This window comes from Neophocaena asiaeorientalis, unplaced genomic scaffold (assembly GCF_003031525.2).
Source record: "Neophocaena asiaeorientalis asiaeorientalis breed wild unplaced genomic scaffold, Neophocaena_asiaeorientalis_V1.1 scaffold123, whole genome shotgun sequence".
Classification (NCBI taxonomy): Eukaryota; Metazoa; Chordata; class Mammalia; order Artiodactyla; family Phocoenidae; genus Neophocaena; species Neophocaena asiaeorientalis.
This window is the reverse complement of record NW_020173666.1, coordinates 11303922-11327886: the sequence shown is the minus strand read 5'-3', so window position 1 is coordinate 11327886 and position 23965 is coordinate 11303922. Positions and strand designations below refer to the sequence as shown.

General features: G+C 45.0%; 1 protein-coding gene across 4 annotated transcripts in view; it reads right to left on the bottom strand.

The window, feature by feature from the left end:
- ARID1B (AT-rich interaction domain 1B) overlaps positions 1–23965 on the bottom strand; it is a 364765-nt gene that overhangs the window by 5478 nt on the left and 335322 nt on the right. For all 4 annotated transcript variants that reach the window (XM_024747857.1, XM_024747856.1, XM_024747858.1 and 1 more), the window contains 8 exons: positions 23180–23389; positions 19804–20008; positions 14392–14530; positions 13961–14157; positions 8312–8462; positions 5521–5617; positions 3393–4176; positions 1414–1544 (listed from right to left, as the gene is read on the bottom strand). In XM_024747857.1, the coding sequence (XP_024603625.1) occupies positions 1414–1544; positions 3393–4176; positions 5521–5617; positions 8312–8462; positions 13961–14157; positions 14392–14530; positions 19804–20008; positions 23180–23389 (1914 nt within the window). The remainder of the gene's footprint in view (positions 1–1413; positions 1545–3392; positions 4177–5520; positions 5618–8311; positions 8463–13960; positions 14158–14391; positions 14531–19803; positions 20009–23179; positions 23390–23965) is intronic.

The following is a 23965-nucleotide window of genomic DNA, read 5'->3' as shown; positions in this document are numbered from 1 at the left end:
AACCGAAAAAAAAAAAAAAAAAAAAAAGTAAGAGGAAACCCAAGGACCAACCAGACAGTACTTGCCTTTAGGGGATGAAGGCACAATTTTTCAGGTGGAGGTTTGGATGTTGCCCCCCTCCCACCCCGCCCCCAACTTAAAGCTTAGTTTCTTCCCAGGGCAAGGGAAGAGGGAAAATTGCTGACACAATTCTGGTTATGAAAAAGTGTGCTCAAGAGCAGTTAGTTCACCCAGCGTAAGGATGAAAAGTTATTCCTCTAGCAAAGGTAGTATATATTAATACTTATTTTCTGTTAAAATGGATTTCATGCCATGTTTATAACCTTATTAATATACTTGCTATCAGCTGAAGAATTGCCTTTCAGGGCTCTAATGAGGACTTAAATGAGAGAAGAAAGAGGAAGTGGAAGATTCTGGTCCTAGTTCAGGAGAAGCAATGCAATTAGATGTTTTGGCTTTTTTCGGCAAAAGCAGAGTTGTTCATACACAGAAGGGAAAATAACCTTTTCTGATTTTTGTTTCTAAATATTTCTTAAAAAGTCTGTAGTCCCGCTGACTCTTGGGCCTTTTTCCTAATCCTCTGCTCCCTTGCTCTCTCCTAGCTATTATGCTGGAAGCTACTTGAAGACTAGAACAGAACAAAGGAGGGGTTTTTTTTTTTTTTTTTTTTTAAAGTAGTAGGCTTGTAAATGACTGCTTCAAAATAGCCTTGAGGGAGGCAGAGAAAGGAGGGAATGGACCAAGAAACAAGTTTGGCCATGACCTCATTACTATTGCAGCAGAATGATGGGCACAAGGGGGTTTCTTAAACTGTTTTCTCGACTTCTCTGTAATATTGGTTTGGCCAAAAAGTTCGTTCGGGTTTCCATAACAGACAAAACCCAAACGAACTTTCTGGCCAACCCGATACTATACATTTTCTGTAATATAAAAATTCTTTTTAAATTTTACATTTCTTTTTAATAAAAGAAAGATGTTAGGTCCCCCTGGAAAATAGGGTAATGTCTCACTGCTATCTACTGTATGGTAATGTCTCATCCAACACTGACTACAGCCATAACTTTATGTTACATTTGGATTGATTCCCATTGGCCTGCTAATATTCATTCTAAACAACAATTTAATTTTACCACTATTGTCTATTCCATATACATACACACATGTGCACACAAGGTCACTATTTTCTTATGAGAAATATAGGTATGTGTGTATTTATACTGAAGACTGAAATAAATCATTATTCCAGACAAAATTCTCAGACAGCTACACATTGATTGATGTTGGTTCATAACAGCTGCAATGATAAAAAAATGTTAGCTGGTGAGTGCTAATTACCTGAGGCATTAGCTTAAGAATTATGCAGTACTTCACTTTATTCTAATCTGGTCCTCAGTTGGATTGGTGCTGGCTTACCTGGGAGAGATTGAAAGTAGCGACAGTGCTGTCATCATATAGAAGAATATTAATAGTGTCCAAAGCCCAAGTACTTTCAGCCAGAAGACCTGACTTCAGGGACATCATCACACGCCAGGCCTCAGGAGTAACTAAAAACGGGGGAAAAAAGCAAGGATATGATTAATACTAATCTACGCATGAAAGAATAGAAAATAACAAAAGAATAAGAAAAGGAAGCAGAGTGTTAAGTTAAACACTGTTTTTAGACAAATGTTCTGAGGGACAGTTAAACGTGGCCATTTCAGATTCTCAGGTGGAGGTGACAGCCGCACTAAGAAACTTCTGTGGTTGAAGAGCTTTTTGCTTCGCAGGTTAAACAGAGGTGGGAGTGAGTAAGCACGAATGAGCCTTTCTGTACGTCTTCTTTTGCTCCGTTCACAAATGTCTCAAGGTGGCGTCTTCCGAAGGCTGGTGAATACGCAGAATATAAGCAGAATTTAATTCCCAAGCAGCCCCTTCTCAGATACAAAGCCTTCACTCTCCCGTGCTGTCTTCTGTCTGAGCTCCTGCCCACACAACGTGCTGCTACGTATTAGCACTTCGACGGTTCAGGTTTTTCAGGAGGTTGGCTTGAGCCGGAGCGATAAAGAGGAAAAGATCTGTAAGATCTGTCAAAAGATGGGGCTGGGAGGAGAGGCCCATCATGTGCCTGAAATTTCAAGGGAAGCCACATCTCAGGAGACCGGCGGCAGCACGTGGTCCCAGCAGTCGGAACCCCCACAGCAGCAGCCAGCCCAGATGCCACCAGCAAGCTTCTGTGTGGGGTCGTGGGTTTCCACCTTTATTTTAATTCCATCTAGTTTTCAAATTTTCTAACATAGGCACATAATACTTTTGCAGTAGAAAGGGCAAGCTTTCATTTTAAAATAAGGAATATAAGTTTCCCTAGGTTGGTATAACATGGACTAAGAAATTTTTTTAAAATTTAAATATATATATTTATTTAAACATCTATACACACACATAAACACACAAACACATGCGTATATTTCTACATATATATTTCCATACGTAACATGGTGCTCAGGGTCTATCTCTCTCTCGTCTCCAGTACCCTTTCTATGTAGAACTCCTTACTCCCCACCCCCCATATACATCCTTAATGTCCAGTGATTGAAAACATCCTTAATGGCTTTAATTTTCTAATCACTGCAAATGATTTCAAGCCAAGTGATTCTGAGATTTTTGGAAAAAAATTTTTATACAACTGAACCCTATTATTTCCTTTGCTGTGTTAAAAAGTACTTCAAAAATAATGCAGAAAAACTCTGGGTACTCCCAGATACTCCGAATCTCTATTTAGTATTCAGAACGCTCCGAATAGGATGAATAAGTGACATCAGCGTTCAACGGAAAGAGTTCCTCGGCCGCTATCAGCAGTGCTGCACGGGTTACAACAATTCTATGTATCACGTCACGTGAAGTTCCATACTGCACATCATGCATCTATCTACATAGCACCGTCAGTTTTCTGTTTAGCTCCTGGGGAAACTCACTGCATGTTGTTGCCAAAATTACAGAGTGACCCACCGTCAAGTCTTCTCAGGCCGCCCTAGTGTTTCATCAGCCTGGTAGCTGTTCTATTAGGCACACATGGCAGAGACTAAGTGTTTGGTTAAGATCAAATCTTTAAGCCCAAAACACAGTCCACAGTCACTGAGGAATCCCTGGTCTCTCACATGGAGCTCTGCTCTGCCCTCTCACACAAATGACACTCACACGTAAAAATGCCATTTTAACTCTCGCTCTTCTCTGGCACTACTGCTTAACTCATATGAGCGGCTTCCAACTGTAGCTCCTGCACAAAAACACGTCCTGATGGTTTGCAGTCACAGAAGGGCATCCCTTTGAGATTAAGCAACTACATCCAACCTAAAGTTAAAGTTCTAGATCACAACAGGAATTCATTTCAGGAGCAGAGCCTTGGGAGTACTCACCAATATCTTTTGAGGTAATCTTCCGCCTTTGTTTCAAGACGGGCTGTGATGCTTCCACAGAGCCAGGAGGAAAGGTAATCTCCCTTCTGACTGGGGGCGGCTGGGGGGCCGGCCCCGTGACCTGGGCCGTGGGGACGGTGGGCATGACCTTCTGCATCTTCATGGAGGGGAGGAAGGGAGACTTGCTGGGAGACATGCGGCTCTCCAGGGAGCGCTGGAAGGAGGCGGGGCTGGGCGCCCTGGAGATATGATTTGGCAGCGACGGTGGCGTCTGGTAGGATGACTGAGGCGGGCGCGTGATGGGCTGCATGGAGGCTGAAGAGGACATGTAAGGCTGACGCTGGCTGACGTGAGAAGGCCACTGGCTCTCGTGGTTTATCCTTTGATCAGGTACCATCATGTCGTCCGTGCGGTTCATGCCTGGGTAAGGAGGTGTCTGTGCAGGGCCGCCGGGGCCTTGCCTGCTCTGGTAGGGATAAGGCATATCGTTGCGTGTCGCCCACATACTCTGCTGAGGCCCTTCGCTGGAAGACGACTGCATTGGGCCGCCCATCATCTGAGGTGGGATCCCGTGAGCCTGTATCTGCCCCGGGCCTTGCATCCTCTCTCTGGTGTAGGGGTACGGGTACTGTCCCTGGATGGGCCTCCTGTCGGGTCCGGAGTAGGAACTTCCGTACTGGTTATACATCTCTTGCTGCTGGTTGCCGTACTGCATGTTGTACATGTCTCCCTCGTGGCGTTTGGCTGGAGGCCCATACATGCCATCCATATGGCGCTTGTAATTCTGAAAATTCACACAAAGACAAATCATACTGATGTGCTTTTACAGGTATAATCACACACTTAAATTATGCAAAACAGTTATTACCTGGTGGAATGTTCATTCCAAAATGAATATGGGAAGCTCCCACAACATCTACGGACTAACAGTTTACGCACTAGATTCAGTATTGCATAAACCATGTCAGGTACTCTGAAGGAGCTTCCGCGGTTTGTTTTCATGTGTGGGCTGCAATTTGGGGAGTGTATGGTTTTGGTGACCCCCACAGAGGCAGTGCCGAACAGGGGCTTGGGGATGCACTAGGGTGACTTCCGTAGGTAGAGAGAGACCTCATCGGAAGGGACTGAGCCCTTTGAGGGCCAGCCCGAAGGGGTCCTGGGTTAAACAGATTCCTTGGGCCTAACTTTATAGAAAAACTTCCACACAGAACCTGGCTCTTCACACTGGACCTGTGCCCCCTGACACCTGACATTCCATGGCCCCGTCCCGACTTCCAGCTTGTCTGGGTCACATTCTCCACGAAAGCCTCTGAGGACGGGCTGGTGCAGCCCTGCTCCTAACTCTCCTCCCCAGGGATGCTGGGGGTTCCAGCACTTGATCAGGGTGGGAAGCTCCTGATGAGAGGGAGGGAGGGAGATGCTCATATGTTAATTAGCGTTCTTTCACTTTACTTGAAAACTGTTTAAGATCGGTTGGTTTGATAATACAATTCACTGTAGAAACATGCTCCAATAAAATTAAATAAATGTTTAAGATCCCTTCTATTTTACAAGAGGTCTTAGACCTGAAAAGTTGTTTAGAAACAGTAAATTCCTGCGTCTGAAAAGCCATAGCATGTTGTGCAATCCTCTGCATTGGTCGTGATAACTGCAAGGTTACCTCACACACTTCACCACCATCTCTGAGCTGCAGCGCTGTGTAAACAGCATGAACCTAACACCTATCCTATAAAGTGAAAATATGTGGTCATTAATATCTTACTCTTAAAAACAAATCAACTTTCACTATTAGTATGTAATATTTTAAGTTGTTTTCCCTACATATCCTCTTTAAAACATATCGACAAATTTCTGTGCTAAAATGAACACACATATGTCTAAACCATACTTGAACTTGGGCTTATTATTTACAAGGATGAAATGTCCTTAACTTCCTACGACATGTTATATTTTCAAGAGCTATTTCTAATTTGTTGATTTCAAAATCTTAGGAATATTTTTTAGCAAAAACAAACATAACCTGATTGTTATATGTCATTTTTGTTATACTTCCTAAAACTGTCCAGAAGTAGTCCGAGTTTGAATTTTAAACAGAAAGCACAGAGATGCATGCCGCTTGCCAACTCACCGTCTGCTGTGGATACAGGCCCGGCTGGTGTCCTCCATATGCTGGCTGTCCTGAGGGAGGGCCTTGGCCTGGGTACTGTTGCCCGTAAGGTTCATGCCTAGAATGAGGCATTCAAAGAGAACTTTACTTACCATGGACCTCAGGCCAAGGGAGGAAGGAAGAGTCCATTTCTGGAAACCCCACTGCACCCTCCCGACAGGCGCTGGGAGCTGCAGCAGCAGTTCAGCTCCCAGCAGAAGGGGTGGCAGCACCCACTCTGGGGACGCTGCCGATCCCTGGCCGGTGGGTGGGAGGAGCCCCGCTGGACGGCGCCACCCTCCGCCTCTGAAGAGAGGCCCCGCCCATCCACTGAGGGACGGGGAGGGCATGGCACAGGCTGATGTGAGGTATTAACGAGGGCAAGAAAGAACAGGAGGGGCTTGCCTGGTGGCGCAGTGGTTGAGAGTCCCTCCCCCTGCCAATGCAGGGGACACGGGTTCGAGCCCTGGTCTGGGAGGATCCCACATGCCGCGGAGCAACTAGGCCCGTGAGCCACAGCTGCTGAGCCTGCGCATCTGGAGCCTGTGCTCCGCAACAAGAGAGGCCGCGACAGTGAGAGGCCCGCGCACCGCGATGAAGAGTGGCCCTTGCTCGAAGCAACTAGAGAAAGCCCTCGCACAGAAACGAAGACCCAACACAGCCATAAATAAATAAATAAATAAATCTAAAAAAAACAAAAACAAAAACAGGAGAACCAAAGAATCAAAGCAGTATTTCTAGGAGTACCAGAACATTGGCATATAATGGTGGAAAATGTTTATATGTCTTACTTTCTCATCATGAATATAAAATGTGCAAGTTTTTAAAGGGATACTTCAAAATCAATCCAAATGATACTAAGTATAGACAAAACTACTCAAAATTTCAAAGTCCTATGACCCTAAAAGGCTACAAGAAAGAATAAGAGGGATGATTTAAGTACTTCTATTAAATCTTAAAATGGGAGTGAGCAATAATTTCATATTGAGAAATTATAAATACCATAAAAACAGCACGCTTAGAAGAGCAATGAATCGAAACTTAAAAACTAAGCTGCTGTAGTTAGTATACTGAATCTTGTAAGAAAGAGAATACTTGGACTGAACATACTCCTGAACCGGTCAAGGAGTGAGAATAAGAAGGAAAATAAATGAACTTTTACAATATCACATGTAAAACAGATACATGGGAAGTTTTTGCTAATGACATGGATATCTAGAAGGTGGCTTACAGTTAGGAGGAAAAAAATATAATTGACATGGATAAAATTTCAGCTGAACAAGTAACACTTTTCAGAAGAGAAAACTCAATGAGGTAAATCCTAATGTGGTAGAGCCAAAATGACTATTAAACCTAGGCCATGCACTATTCCAGAAAGCATTCTAGAAGAAACAGAAAAGCATATTTGCTTGGGTTCCTTTAAGAATATATGTCCCAGGATGACTGTTCTCCGTTTAATCCCATCAGCCTACCGCTCACCCCCTACCCTCACCAAAAGCTTTTCCTGGACCCTCAAAAACAAGCCAAACCTTAGTAAAACCCTGATCCAGTACACTAGACATCACACAATGGTAACTGACTAAGGCAGATTTCACAAATAAACCTTCACTAGGAGGTCAGAATAAGAAGTCGAGATTCCTGAGTCACTATTAGAAAGTACCACATGGCTCTGAGCATGTGAGGCTGTGTAACTCAAGAACCAGGCTCATAGAGAATGCTAGAAAGAAACCTTATTTGGTAAAACAGTGATTTTTCAAACCTTTTTTCCTTTGTGTTAAACCAGGGACACCTCACTACCTAACCTACAGCATGTGTACTGAGGAAAGGGGAACAGTGTGGACGGAGGCCTCGCCACATGGGATTCCAAGGAAACGATGGACACCATTGCCTGTCCTGAGAACTGCCCGCGCAGCGACAGTTAGAAAAGGAGCCTTCTGCTGCACCTCCGCTGGCTTTCTCTCAGAATGTTAAATTGAAGCCTTTGTTTCTGAGCACTTCTCCGTTAGGGAGGTAACGAACATGCCAACCAAGGGAAGGGGCTTCCGTGGTTAAGGACCAAGGAGCCTTCTTCACACAAAGAAGTCCACCCTAAGCCACTATTTTAGGAGGCAGCTTCCTCTCAGAGACATTTCAATGACTTTCCTTCTAGCTTATTAAAATAATCTGGGCCAGTAGTGCAACCTTACTTGCCATTTTAATATCAAGATGCTGCCCTGAAAAAAATAAAAAATAAAAAAGCTACCCTGGCTTTTCTCAGAGATGTTTATTAAGGAACAAAGTATTCCCTCCCTGTTTAAAATGTTCACAGCGGAAACAACTGAAAAAACAACACCTGGAAGACCTTACCAAGAACCACTGCCACTGAGCCTGCTGGCAGCCCACTGTGGCACCACTGCCCGGACCTCGGCCTCTGGGAGACAGGCTGGCGCTGAGGTCACAGGAGGAGCCAGGTGTGGAGGCTCGAGGCGGCGGTCTCGGTGTGGTGACAGCCCTGGCTCTTGCATCCTGAGAGAGGAGATTCTTGCCCTGGCTGGCCCAGCCCCAGCATGTTTCTAATTTGTGCTTTTGGGCACTCGCTAATAAAAATACAGCTGTACTTGGTGGCCTGGGGACAAGGTTCTTCTCCCCAGTCCTGTTACAGTCGTCGACTGAAGGCAGCCATCTGACGCGCGCAATCCTTTGAAACTCCATCGGCTGCCCGGGCTCAGAAGTGTGTGTGTGAGGAGGGCCGTTTCTAGCGAGTCACCTCATCTTCATCTTAGGAAACACTCACCTTCGATCGTAACTGGCTCCATAGGGGAACTGCTGGCGCTGCCCCATGCCCAGACTGGACATCGCTCCAGACGGACTCTGGTTATACATGTCCTGCATGCTGCTGGCGGGCATCTGTCCTTGCGTCATAAACGGCTCACTACTTCCAGGCACTGCAATATTTTCAGTAACAGACGAAAAATTAAGCACTTTCAAAAGCCAAAGGGCCCAAACATCCCTTTCTAGTCATTGCTATTATCCGTACTATGACAGACAACAATACCGATGAAAGAGCATAAGGTCTGGAGTCAAGATGGGCCCTGTTGGGGCAGGATTCTAAGATGGACCTGAGGTCCCCCTTCCCCACCCCCGTACACACCTTGTATGAGTCTCTCCCTCTGAGTGTGGGTAGAACCTACGAATGTGATAGTATGTCACTCCCAGGATTATGCTACATCACAGGGCAAAAGGGATTTCACAGATGTAATTAAAGTTACTAATCAGCTGGCTGAGCTAACCAAAAGGGAGAGCACCTACGTGGGCCCTTTAAATCAGCATCTAGAGCATCTAGAGGTGAGACGAGCAAGTCGGAGACACTCTCCCCCGCTGGCCTGAGAGGCCCATGTGTTAGGAATGACGGAAGCCTCCAGGAGCAGAGAAGGCCCCAGATGACCGTCAATAAGAAAACGGGACCTCAGTCCGACGACAACTGCGAGGAAACAAATTCCACCAACAACCTGGACAAGCTCAGAAGAAACGGAGTCCCGGCTGACAGCTTGATTTCTGCTGTGAGCTGAGAACCCATAGAAACTGCGAGGGCATACGTGTATGTTGTTTTAAGCCACAAGTTTGTGTTATGCAGTAATACAGGAAGCAAACACAGGCCCAGATCCATACTTATTTGGGTAAGCTGCTGAACTTCTAAGTTTAATTCCTTGTCTATAAAATGTGGCTGGGAATATCATCTCATGGAATGGTTGTAAGGAAGAGATGAAATATATAGAGAGAGTTACTTCCCTTCCCTTTTAGGGAAAAAAAAAAAAAAAAAGTGAAAACCTTAACATAACCACCCATGCGCTGACTCACTCTAAAATCAGGATGAAGAAAATCACCAGGGAGCTAAGAACAGCTCAAGGAGGGATGAGATACAACTATTTCTAACAAGGGGTAGAGTGTCAATTAGGTCAAATATGCAAATTAGCATTAGCTCAGAGCCTGAAGGAAATTGAATTGGGTCAGGCCCAGAAACTAGCCTGTAGGCAAATTAAACATTTTAATGCGAATCTTAATTGATATACAGTACTACCACCACCTGAAGGTTACTTTTATGTTCCATGGGATAAAAGCCGATTAAAATTTTGTGAGCTGATAAAATTTGTTTGGCTGGTAGAGAGGTGCAAATAATGAAGCCTGACACTGGTAGAATGTGTTTTGCTTTGTAAGGTGCTTTCACATACTTTATATCTTACAAGATCTTAAATCAACCTGCAGTAGAACCAGTTTTGAGGTTACTTTCCATTTTACAGATGTAAAAACAGACAGACAGAAATAAGGGAGATAACTAAAGCTAAATAACTTAATTCCCTAACATAAAGAGTTCTTAAAAGTTAATAAGAAAAAAGACAATCAAATTAAAAAATGGGTGAACACGTCGATGGACATTCACAGGAAAAGACAAATAAATGGCCGCTCAATATATGAAAAGATGTATGATCTCATTTATAATTGAGGAAATCCAAGTTAAAACAACTGTGAGGCTTTCCCCCTCTCCCAATCTGATTGGCAAATATTCAAACCACTGACAATAATCGTGCTTAGTATGGGAGGACCCACATGCTCACGTTAAGAGTATTAAATTGGTATAACTCGCCAATACCTGCTATGATAGGCTGTATTTTGGTGGCCCCCCCAAAGCAGCACGCCTCTGGGTGTTCCGTTCATAGCTTGTGAAGCCCCACCCACTAGGAGGCGGGGCACCGGCAAATGTGATGCAGCAGAGACTTGGGAGCGGCTGCAAGTGACGCTGCGCTCTTGGAGTGCTCCTTCTGGAACCCGTCTACCATGTCACGAGGCGCCCAAGGAGCTCCACGGAGAGGCCCCGTGGAAAGGCCCCACGGAGCAGGGCCCCGCCAACAGCTCCAGGAGCTCCCAGCAGAGCCTCCAGGTGACACAGCCATTCAAATGACACCCCAGCTCAGCAGAGCTCTCCGTCAGGCTTCAGTGGACAGCGGCCCCTCAGAGCCCCAGCTGAGCACGTGTGGAGCCCAGGGCCACCCCGCCCATCACAGGCTGTGAGACAGAATCAAGTGTTGTTGCTAAAGCTACTAAGTTTGGAGATAGTTTGTTACCATAGTAGAAGATACTCAGTACATGAAAAAAGAATTCTTATCCTTTGATGCGGTTATTCTCCTTCTAGGAATCTATTTCACAGAAACACTCTTACAAGTGTGAAAAAACAGCCGTACTTCAATAATCACTGCATCATTATTTATAATAGCAAAATATTATGAAACAAACCATCCATTGCTAGAGCATTAAAAAGAATAAGTAGGACCGTATGCTAATAAATATTCAACATACGCTGTTTGGGCTTCCCTGGTGGCGCAGTGGTTAAGAATCTGCCTGTCAAGGCAGGGGATACGGGTTCGAGCCCTGGTCGGGGAAGATCCCACATGCCGCGGAGCGACTAAGCCCGTGCGCCACGACTACTGAGCCTGTGCTCCAGAGCCCACGAGCCACAACTACTGAGCCTGTGCTCTAGAGCCCACGAGCCACAACTACTGAGCCCGCGAGCCACAACTACTGAAGCCCACGCACCTACAGCCCATGCTCTGCAACAAAAGAAGCCACCGCAGTGAGAAGCCCGCGCACCACAACGAAGAGCAGCCCCCGCTGGCCTCTCTCCGCAACTAGAGAAAGCCCGTGTGCAGCAACGAAGACCCGACGCAGCCAAATAAAAATAAAAATAAAAACACGGTTAAGTTAAACAATATATAAATATTCACTTGCTGTTCACTTACAAGCAGTTAATCAATCAATCCCTCAATCAGTGATGAATTAAGTGAGTAGGTGGGGAAGGCAGGCAAGTGGACAGGCGGGGCCGAGGCTACTCAGGGCTGCTGAGTCTTAGACCGGGCTCTTTCATCTACTCCACCACCACACTACAGGTCGGCAGCAGGAGCGACAATACCGACACCAACGACAGGAAGCGTGATAGCCACTGATGTTGGTCGTTCAACAAAAAATCAGAGCGCCACCAAGCTCGCCGCCACGGTACGGTGAACCGAGGAATGGAAAACTTTATTATACAGGGGGTAGGGCTGTAAGAAAATATGTTTCCTGTGGGTTTTCTGCTTATCTGCTTTAATTTGATACTAAATATACCAGTACCGTAAGGTAGCAGGTGAGCTGAAATAGACTGGGGAAATGCGAGGCAGAGCTTCCCGCTGAACCACCGTACCACTCACACAGTTGATGAAGACACATTGTAGAGCTACCTAGTATCTAGCCAGGTAATCCAGTCACCCCCCACTCTCATGTTTATTTTCATTATAAAACAATTAGCGGCGTACGGAAACAAAAGAAATAGAACTCTTGCTGTCTGACATAGCATATGGGTAGGATACTGGAATACTTCACAATAACTTTTGAAACCAGATTCCAAAACTTAACTATTTTTTCTATGTTATTGTCATATTTTCAGAGTCTAAAAATGTTATACATCCACCAACAGCACTAACAACATGTTCCTTCTAGTGTCTCATACCACTAAGGAAGACAGCTAACGCCAACACTCACAAAGCTTTCGAATTTCTGAGCTTATGGATTTACTGCATGTTCTGCAAAATCTTTACTTGGAATAAGCAGCTCGTAAACCTTTTGAAAGGAAAAATTATAGATTATCTCGCTCTGTATAACAGATATCTGAAATACATATGAAATACAATCTCATTTGTTAATTAAATGGTAATATGCCCAACATCTAAAAATTTGAGATTATTCATTTTTATTTTGCATTGCTCTGTAATACCTGTGAAAGCCAAGGCTTCGGGCTTTATGTTTCTCTCTACTCAAGACAGTATCAAGAAATTCATGTACCCCAAACATCTAAATACAGCAAAAGTACTATTATTTAAGGGATCCCAGAATAAGTACTTCCATAAAAATATTATTCACCATTTTTCTGTACGCTTTTAAAAATATTCATATCGTGCCTCAATTTCACAGGACTCAACTGCATCTGGAAGAGTGCCAACAACACTTGGCACGTGGATGCCACTGGAGGAACTAAAACGGGCTTAGATGGCTACAGTCTCGGGCCTATGGGAGTGCTGGGGGCTGATACCCACGAAGGAGAAACCCACCCTGGGTGTTTGCTAATGTCAGTGAGAACTCTCGGTGACCTCGTCCATCCTACAGCTGTCGATACCACTTCTCTGCTTAGTTCTCCAAGATGATACCTAATTCCAATGCTCTGCCCAGCTCCAGACATACACTCCACAACTTATCGCCCTGCCTTATCCACAAGTCAACTCGGGATTTCCTTCTCTAGCTTGTTCATTTTCCAGATGTCCACACCACAGGTAGTAACAGCCAACCTGATTTCCCTCTCTTTCCCAACTGCCCACACTCAGGTGGTAACATCTTCACCCTCTCAGTCACCATCACTTGGTTCTTCTCCCCACGTTCAGTCCATCAGCACATCCTGTTGTTTCTACCCCCCAACATATATACCGGGTGGTTCCACTTCTCAAGCTCCCTGCTGGGGTCTGACTCCAACCCATCACCTCTCCCTGGATTATGACAGTGGTCTCCCCATCTCCACCCTCACCTCTCTCCAATATGCTGTCCATAAATATCCAGTTATTTACTTATTTATTTTTAACAAAAAACCCAGTCACCTCACTTCCTGCATAAAACCCCAAACTCATCAACATGCTTAGGAAGGCACAAAGCCTCTGCCCCGTTGGCCTCGACGTGCTCAGCTTGCCCCCTGCTCTCTGTGCCCCAGGAGCCTTGCACCTCCTCAAACACACCAGCCCCGCTCCTGCCTCGGCCTCCCCAACTCCTGGCTCCTCCCCGACTCACTCCCGCTCCCCAGGTCTCAGCAGATAACTGACAGCTCCTCTGAGCCCTCTCCTCCCCGCCACCCTCCTTAGGAGATGCCCCTCCTTCCATGACCTGCACCCAACGTCATTGCTCTTTGTGTCCTTTCTTGCCTGTTTGTTTCCTTCCTTCCATCAACCACCATCCTTAATCATACATATGTAGTTTAACTTACTTTTTGTTTCTTGTTTGTAGACCGTCTGGTTTACCAGCATTCTACCTGGCACTCAGCCCCATGCCCAGGTCATGCCATGACGACCATGACATTTCCAATTCCAGGCTGCACTGGGAGCACGTCTGCTTACAGTACATACCAGTCACTCTTCTAAGGGCTGTGTTTATGTGCATTAACTCAACTAATCCTTGTGGCCCATTATTATCCCCATTTCTAGATGAGGAAACAGATGTACAGAGATGCTAAGTACTGTGCCCAAGGCCAGAAATTTAGTAGGCTGGGGAGCTGGGACTCAAATACGTCTCGAATGGATCAGTGAATCAGTCATGGGATGGCAGACAGAAGAACACCCTCTGGACCCACTCTGCACAGAGGCCCCTCGGCATTTACCTTTTCTCATTCCTCCAAAGGGGTCCTTGTTGGGCTCGTAGGGCATCCTGCCCATCACTTCTGGCACGCTCATGCCCTGCTGGTATGGGGCGCTCGGAGTCATGGAGTTGCGTTTTGGGAAAGATGAATCACTTGCGTCTGAGAATGGGTCGTGCACACTGACTGTACTGCTTCTGATAAGACGAGAGACACGAAAGCTTAACGACAGAGCATTAGTCACCTCCAAACACTTACTGAGAAAATAAGCCAACCTTGAAATCTGTACCTGCAAAAACCATCCAAAGTAAATCATAGGAATAAAACTAGTGGTAGTTAACATTTACAAAACTCACTAGAGAACACCATTGCCTCTCTCTATAAAAACTTTGCTCCAGAAAAATGAAAATAGACAAATCTGATTTTGTATGGCCCACCGAGATGTTTCAACATACCTTGCACCTTGCATTGGGGTAATCTGTCCATGAGGGGTGGAGGCCGGAGTAGGTGGCTTCAGGTCACCTGGAACCTCTGCCATGGAATTACTGCCAGTTGACTGGGGAGTCTGTGGACCTTGCAAGGATCCTGAGTTAGCTGATAGTAGTAGTACCAAGAGAAAATGGGGGAAAATCTAGAGGTTATCAAGTAAGCTCATCCTTGATAGTTATTGAAAAAAAAAAAAGGAAAGAAAATAAGACATCACCTTATGTAGAGGTAGTAACAATATCCACTGCTGGTAACAATGTAGCAAAATTAACTGCTCTTACATGGTTTACAGCGAAAATTAGTAAAAGCTTTTTTTTGGTAAACTATTTGGCAACACACTTCAGATGTGAGCCATAAAATATATTTATACTTTTTGACTGGGTAATTGCTTTATCCCAAGAAAATGATCTAATATAAAGAAGGCTTTCGGCAGAAAAATGTTTATTTCAGTGTTGTTTATAATGGAGATAATCTGAATATCTGAGAATAAGGAAAAATGGGATGAAAAGTTTGGTATATCAATTTGATGGACTATTAGAAAAATTATCTGGGTCTTAGGCAATGAGAAGTGTTTACGTTGTAAAGCAATGATACAAATTAATACAGAGCTTTATATCGTTTCAACGCCTTCTCAATGTCTGGATATGTCTATGCTGTCATTAACAGTCATCTTTAGAGCTATGAAATCATATTTGTTGTTTACAGAACACAAGTCGTATTGGTTTGGAGTTCTTTAACGTCAGTATCAGAGTTACAAGACTTGGCTTTAACTATAATTACATTATAATAACAGAGCTCAGAACTGAGCAGATCTTTTAAAAACTTAAGTGGGATTCTTGCAAATAATTAACCCCACCTGAAAACATAGTATTTTAAGGGCTCTTGCTTTATCATTGATCACAGTCTTTAGCATGTTAGACGTTCAATAGATACTGGTTTCACTTATTAATTAAACAACTACTGATTGAATGAATAAAGCGCTTGCTATATTGTAGGCTGTTTTCTACAGCTGGATGCAGCACCAAAGACGGAAAAAGACAAGAATTCCTGCCCCCATACAGTCTACATCGACTACTTTCAGAACGGTAACCCTAACAAACAGAATTAATGGCTGCTTGTAAACAATAATATTGCGTATATTACTATCCATAGCTCCTCTCCTATGAAGTTCCAAAGGCTCACCACAGCTACCACCACCCACACTTTAGAGGAAACGGAGTTGAACAAATCACTGGAGACTACGGAGTGTGCTACAAAGGCGTAAGAAACAGCAATGAGCCTGTTGCTTCTCCTCAGAAAGCCTCAGCTGAGCCCAGACTTGGCTAGCGAGGCCAGGTCTGCCCGGTCCTGGGTCCTGGCCGTGTCGAGAATGAACACTGACGACTACGCTAGCCAACGGGGAGCTTGTTCCGTAATATCTCCCCTGGGTGCCCAGGGCTGGAGTGACTCAGGGACGTTCTCACAGGTGCCAGGAAGACTAACTTCAAAAGTAGGTATGTTCTTAGGTGTAGATACCTTAAAATAAAAACTTACCAACTCATGCTTACAAACCAAATTTTGGTAAAACCCTGGAAATGCATATTTAAAAAGGAGATATAATAAAAGAAAAAAGTAGAGTCTTTTACAAACGTATAAGGATAATCCTACACATATGACTGCACCGTAGAGCTGGCAGGAGGAATAACTGGTTTCTTAAATCAAGAAGCAGATTGTACAGCAGTCTGTACATCTTCCGTGGAACATGGCTCACAAGGCTGTGATCTCAGAATGACCCTTATTTACAAGTATTCACATTTACAGCTAATAAGGAAAAAAAAAACAGGAAAAATTCTCCCCTCTTGCCAGTGTGTTTTCCTTTCCTTTTAGGAAAGAAAAAAAAAAAAGAAAAAAAAAAGAAGGCAGCCAGGAGGCTGGCTCTCCAGGATATCCCTACCTTGTGCCAGAAGTTACAGATGTATACTCGAGAGTAAACAATGCAAAGGTTACTGAAGGTTAAGTGCATCCACACACTTGAGACTGTACAGCCAGACTCCTAGCTGGGAAGATAATTTACACAGCATGAACCCGGTGCCCCAGCTCTGGCTGGGGTTACGGGAAGTAGGGTGGGGAGAAGAGCAATAGCTGATATGTCCCAGGTCTAGAGCGACCAGAGGTCACCCAGAGGGCACCTCTGTTTATAACCCGAGCCCCTTTCTCATTTATCTTCCCACTGAGGATTCCCTAGTTGGATCCATGACAATCCATGACAAGTTCTGTGACATCACCCGTCAGCTAATAATAGAAATGCAGTCAGCCACCTGCCAGCAAAGATGGATGGGTTTTGGGTTACAGACTTACTAACTGAAAGTGGAGCTTCCTGCCACCTCCCCGCACTCCTCCCAGGCAGGTCCCCTCCCCGCCCCTCCCTGACTCTAGCTTACAAGCGGGCCCAGGCCACCTGGGGAGGCGATTCCTGTGACTGTTCATTAGATCTCCACAAACTTTTACAGTCTGTTATAACAAGAGCCCCGCCGGCACCTCAGAGATGCAACCACACCCCCAGTCCTTGCTCAGGCTGCATTCAGCAGCCTTCCTTTGGCTGACTTACTCTAGTCCCCGGAAGACACAACCTGGATCTCTGGCATGAGAGACCACACAGCCACTCAACAATGAAGATCCTGGTGCAGCCCCCAGGGCTAAGGGGTGATACCTCTCAGGGGCTGACAGGATTGAATTTCAGATCAGTATCAGCTGCATCAAATCAAAACTAGAATACAGAGGGATGACTTAGAATGCTAAGTCATTAGCATTTAGGATTTAAGTTGGTTCAGAATGACCATTTGAAGAAAACCGTCTAGAACGTTTCTTAGGAATCTTTTAGTTGTTTGCCTGGATGTACTGGTAAGAAATAAACTACAGTTATGATCTTATGGGAAAAACCGACTTCAAAGAACACAAACGTTGGTTGAAAATTAGTTAAAAAAATTTTGTAGCATATGAGGCCCTGACATGGCAAATACCTGGGAATAATTTGTTTCCCTTCTCTGACAATAAAAATGTTTCAGAGGCATTTTCCTTAATGATAGATCTGGAATCAAAGAGGCCACAGTGCACAGATGCCGGAGGAGATGCCCGGTCTTTGGTTGAGAGGCTGATGTGACTCACTGCCCTACTGCCCAGTCCGTGTGCCCGTCTCTCTTGCTGAGCGGTGTGCAGAACACGTGAGCCAAGCAGACTGGCCCCGTGCACCCTGCACGATGCCTTCCAGGCCTTGCACTGGCTGAATGGCTAAACTCAGGAAGCTTTCCTCCCCTGCCTCCTGTTTCACAGGACTTGGGCTCCATCTGGACCACGAAGAAGAACGTATTCTCAGAAGTACATCTGCAATCCAAGCTCCTTTGTGCAGTTAAAGCGATAATGTTGCCATAAAAACGGTAGTTTAAAAAAAAAAGGGGGGGAAAGGAAAGAGCTGACTGTTCAGAGAACAGGCCCTGTACTTTCTGAACCATCTATACCTCAGCAGGATTTCTTGTACCGAAGCTGATCACACTGGGAGAGCTATTCTCCATACAGAAGTGCAGACCATTCAGTGACACGAGTTCTTTCCTGGCAGATAAAATACACTTTTAGATCTGTGCAGACATTGCCACTTTGGTCCCTACACCCCACCGGGTTTTTATTTTGGAAAAATAGTTTCAGAGCTGTTCCTAGGCAGCCTGTTAATGTTGTGAGATTTTCGAAATTAGATTTCACAGTTTTTAAAGTACACCATAACTGGCAAAGGCTGTGCATCTTTAAGGGTGGGGTTAGAGAGGAGGACTTCTCTATTTGTATTTAGAACCAACAGATCTATATCTAGGTATGCTCATTACAAGTGCACCTTGGGCCTAAAAAGTATTTATTTGACATCTCTAAGTGGCCTTAGATATTGGCATCGCCATCCAGATATCAGCTAGAGGGAATAATTAAAGGAGAAACAACTCCTTTCTTTGGCTCACAGATACCACGTCCTGTGTGTAAACAGTTTACCTATTACAGTGCTCCTTTAAACACAGGTGCAGTAGGTGCCTCTACCTCTCTAATGCTAGAGCCGGATGTCTGAGATCAAGGCCCGGTTCTTCCACTCACTAGCAATAATGGGCCAGTCTGCTTAGACTATTTATTTATCGAATTTTTGAATTTTATTTTTTTATACAGCAAGTTCTTATTAGTTATCTATTTCATACAAATTAGTGTATTATCAGTCTGTTTAGATTTTATGTGCCTCAGTTTTCTCAGGGATTTTAGAACAGTATCTTTATCACAGGGCTAACGTGAAGATTAAATGATAAAGCACTTAGGAGAGCGTCTGGTACACTGTCAGCGCTCAAGAAATACTGGCAATGAGCTATGATCATTTGACTGCAGAGCAAGCCTCTGCTGGGGGAAGTGGCAGGTACAATCAGCCCCATCTTGTGTGCAGGACAGTGTGACTAAGCGTGGACCACCCCAGGGCTTGGACACGGCCGGAAACAGACAACAGAATGATCAAATTTAACTTGAGTGAGGTCACCACCCAGAACTAAGGATGATGCAAGTTTCTTCCCATCTCTAATATCGTACTTATCAGAATATAATGATTCAGTAATATCAGATTTGAAACACTAACAGGCAGAACAAAAGCTAGCGGGAGAGCTGGAAGAACGGCAGGGTCTCCAACAGCTGAGTGAAGAGATAGGAGAGAAGGCAGGTATCATCAATATGATTTTGCTTATGAGAATTTAAGTGAATCACCATCATTCCTAAGCGGTATTTTAAGATTCCTGACCTTGGGGTCAAAGTTAACTGGACTGCTCTTTCTCAGAAATAGGGCTATATAGACCTTTATCACGACAGTTTGCTGAATTCCCTACAAGCAGAAACTTGCTTGGCAGGGAACATTAAAAACTAAGTCCAAATTCCATTTTGTCAACGTACAAATCGGAGTGTCTCTGACAGAGGCAGAGCTGGTAGAAGCTGACTGTTAAATCTGCAGAGTGGCGTTTCCAGTATCAGCACAGGTTACTGGGGAGACTTATTTTGACGGTTAGATGGAATATTTTAAAATAATTGTATAAGGAATAAAGGTATAAAACTCAGAATCCCAAAGTCTACTTTGACTAAAAAAGGTAAAGCAAAAGAACCGTGCCTTCAAAGTGCTGACCAGAAATGACGATACGCCAAATTTTATTCTTTCTTCCCTTAAGCACTGCCAACGGGGTCTAATTAAATAGACAAGGCAGAAGAGAACACCCCTGGCTCTCTAAGATCCCAGTTTGCTCTGCTTGCTTTACTCTGAGCGGCCTTCTTAGAGCCTGGGAGGGGCTCCACGGGGGCGGGGTCCCCGGCTCGCCCGCCGCTACAGCTGCAGCACCACCACTTACCAGGAGAGGGCGGCTGGAGCTTGGGCTGCTTCTTGGTGTCTCCCGTGCTGAAGACTTCCGGCGGGGGCTCCTCCCCTCGCTCAGTCTTGCACTCAAAGGCAAACAGGTACTGAATATACTGCTTTTTCAGGGAGCTCGCTGCACTGCTTGAAGTGCCAACATTTAGGTTGGTTGCCAGCTCACGCCACTTCTTGTTTTTATTAACCTGGCAAAAAAAAAAAAGGCAGGATCATTGGTTTGCAGCAAAGTGGCTTGTTTAAAGCCAGGAGACAAAAGAAAAGCACTTAATGTCCTATTTTACTTTTTTTGTTCTTCACTTGCCTCTTTTAACTAATGCCCGTTATTCCCACTCAGTAGTGCATAGACAGCATTTACAGTTATAAAACCATTAAGGAACCTGCTGATAGCTACATAAAAAGCATTGCTCGTGGAGATTCTTCTGCCTGGTGCATCTTCTAATGCCTCACACTCTTCCAGAGCTGGTGCTGTCCGGGCCCAGCAATTTATCTCTGAGCAAATGTACGCTCTCACTCACACTCATCCCCATACCGCCTCTTATCTTTAAAAAAAAAAAAAAGAAAAAAAAAAGGGTGTCTAAAAAACTAACATAAGAAGCAATAACAGAACTATTTTGCAAGTTAAGTGTTTGAGCCTTAATATGAAAAACAATATCTTCTTCCAACAGCCGCAAGCTTCCGGAAAGATGAGCCTATAATTTTGGTCCGCGCCCAGCCTCTCACGAGGCTTTCTTGTGGTGTTGGGTGAATAAGGCCCCAACCAAATGACCCCAACTTAAAAGCCCGGCCGAAGCCATCAGCCTGTCTGGGCTGTGGAGGCACCAGGTCGCTGACATGGTAGCACCTGTGGGCTTGGGAAGGGGTGCACAGGACTACCCAGGGTTCCCAGTCACACTTCGGATGGAGGGAACACAGCTGCAAAAAGAGAAGAGAAAAAAGGAAGGAAATCCTCAAATGTTACAAAAGGATTTGAGGAATTGCTTTAACCTTTTGATTCCCACATGGGAACACAGTTACAATGACACTGAAACACGAAGGACACGTGAAGGCCTGCAAATACTTGGGGAATATTTTGCCTTTAGACGTTTCCTGTGTTAAGTAGCATAGGTTAAGGGGACAGTGAGTTTTAATGAAATGTTCAATTTTTGGATTCAAACTTTCTCACAAAGCTCTTTATGTCCATTTACTTGGTACTAAATGGTGCATGGTAAACCACGGAATACTCCTGGGAATGCTTAATGCCATTTTTGTTACTTAACGCCAGGCTGCAACAAGCAGGCTTGCAATTGCTTCCCAAACAGTAAGCAGAGCGCTGCCTGATATACCCTGAATGAGCTGATCTACCTGTGGCTGCAGCACCTATTCCAACCACATCTGATGGCCACCAGGTAGAGCACGAGACAGGGTGTGAGCAACAATGCTGCCAAGGAGCTCATCACCACCGTGAATCACTGCTACGTTCAAGCAGCTTCATTAGCTAAGCCAGCAGAGTCCTGCTCACAGACCCAACATGGGAATACCAACTACTGACAGAGTGAGGTGTCTAGACAATCCCTACGCTGCTGCGATGGGTGACACCCGATTGTTTAGCGTCCTGGGGATTCTAAAAAAATCTGTCAGGGGGTCTAGGTGTAAAGAAAGAACGGTCAGGGGAGTCTATGCCCATAGGAGAAATGTCAGGGGTGTCTAGAGAGGAAAGGTCGGGGGGGGTCTATGCTCAGAGGGGAAAGGTCAGGGGTGTCCAGGTACAGAGGGGAAAGGTCAGAGGGTTTAAGCGCAAGAGAGAGGTGTGTATCCTGACCTCTCCCTTCACTGACCACCACTCACACCTGGTCTGCATCCTATGATTTACCATCTGATCAGGCAGTCTGGAGTCAAGCTCTGATTGCTTCAGTTGTAGGCCTCAGGTCTCGGGTGGGAGGAGGCACCTCAGGGAGGGCTGAGAACAAAGGCCTCTCCTGCATCCCCAAGAGCTGTGTGGCACCGAGACCAGGGTGGGCCCTCGGTGATACCTGTGGATTACATGACCTGCCTTTGGATAGAGAGGCCCCGCACCACCTGAGGCCCGAGCAGCTACTTTCATTGACCTGGGTGGGAGCCCAGGTACTGACAGGTTTTAAATTCTCCCAGGTGATGCTAATGAACAGCGAGGTCTGAGAACTACGGGCAGAAATAAGGGCTTGCGTTTTGCAACCAGACAGACCTGGCCTCACCACCTAGCCTGAGAATCCCTGGGCCACAACACTGTACAGTCGGCCTTCCGTGTCCCTGGGTGATGCATTTGTGAATTCAGCCAACTTCAGATTCAAAGTATCAAAAAAAAAAAAAAAATTCCAGAAAGTTCCAAAAATCAAAACTTGCATTTGTACCAGCAAATATTTAGGCAGCATTACATTTTATTGGATATTGTAAGTAATCTAGAGATGATTTAAAGTATACGGGAGGTTGTGTGTAGGTTATATAAATAAGGGACTCGAGCTCTGAGGATTTTGGTATTCGTCGGGGTCCTGGAACCAATCCCCCATGGATCCCAAGGGACAACTGTACTTCATCTTGTTACATCTCTTCTTCAGGGCTGATGACCTTGCATTTCACGGGTATTGAGAAAAAAAGTGACAAGAAAAAGCACAGTGCCCAGGACGCAGTGGGCACTCACCCCTTAGGACACTTGCCCCCATTCTACTTCAGGACATGGATACACAAACCAGACCCAATGCTAAAAACTGGGCTGAGACTGGTGAGGAAAGTGTGGCCTCTAGGGTACAAAACTGAAAGGGGAATTGCAGGGGAGGCATCTGCAGAACCCCAAAACGAGTGCCTCCTGGAGTTCCGCGCTCCGGGCGCCACTTCTGCCCATGCCAGTCCCAGCCCTGTGAGAAAGGGGCAGCACCGCTCTTCTTGTCGCCCAGTGATAGTGGACGTGGTCTTAGAAGGACGACTTAGTTTTCTTGCTAAATTGCTCTGGATAGAGGGAAACAGTGAATTTTTGATTTATATCTAACCTAGACAACTTAGTCATTTGCAAAACATTTTTATTTACTATGAAATTCTGACAGATTCAGTAGAATTCTGGAGTTGTCAGGGACCCGAAAGCAAAATCTAGCCCAAATGTCTCATCTTACAGATGAGGACTGAGATCCATATAAATGACTGAGGTCACTCTGCAAGTGTGCAGCGGATCCAGGTCCCTGGCCCCGGCACTCTCCCCCTGCAGCACACGAACACGGATCCCAGTAAAGGTGACCTTCCCAGGGGCTTGGCTTTTTCTTTGCGAGAAAAAAATTCGAGTCTGTATATTCAAAGAAAGCTGCTGTAAGAGCTTATCTGTAGCATCTCCTCATTCATTCATTCATTCTCACCTGTGCCAAACCTCCAATCTCTTTAACGCAGACATAGAGTCGGAACAGGTCCAAGGGCTTCTTGCCCACCGCAGGCAGACTTGAGACCGGGGAGCCTCTCTCCTCCATGAAGGTGAGGTATCGGTCTACCCACAGCTTTCTCTCTGGCTCATTCCCCAATTCATACACCTTTGTGATCTTTTCGCCAGTGGTGGTGGATGAGCTGGACTTCTAGAGTCCAGAAGGAGCATTTGGAGATGGGGCATGGGTGGGCAGAGGGAAAGGGAAGAAGGTGAGAAAAAAGTAATGAGCTACCAAATACAAGAAGAGAAGAAATTTTAAAACTACTGCTATCACACAACAATTAGGAATGAAGGCTACTAGTTCAGGCACAAAGTATACATTGTCTTAATTAAGAATTTACTTTGACTTTAAATAAAGGGCCCAAACTCCCCCTTTTATATACTTGAAAAACAAAAAGGAACAAAAACTTTCTTTTACTTTATCGATATAAGCGTTGAATCCCAGAAGGCAAGATTCCGATGACGCCTCGCGTCATGTTTAAAAACAAAAGGGTGCTAGCTCATTGAACGATCACAGTGAATTTAACATTTCACACGTAATGTTACAGAGCCCTAGAAAACTACATGGACTCCTACATTTCCTTGTCAAAATGTGGATGGCCGACGTGTGTCTTCATTAAAACTAAATCATATGGAGGAAGAGCAAACACGTGGTACTTGCTGAAAAATATAAGGTAGGTCACACGTCACAGGACCCAGTGGTGTGTGGGCTCTTTGTAGACTA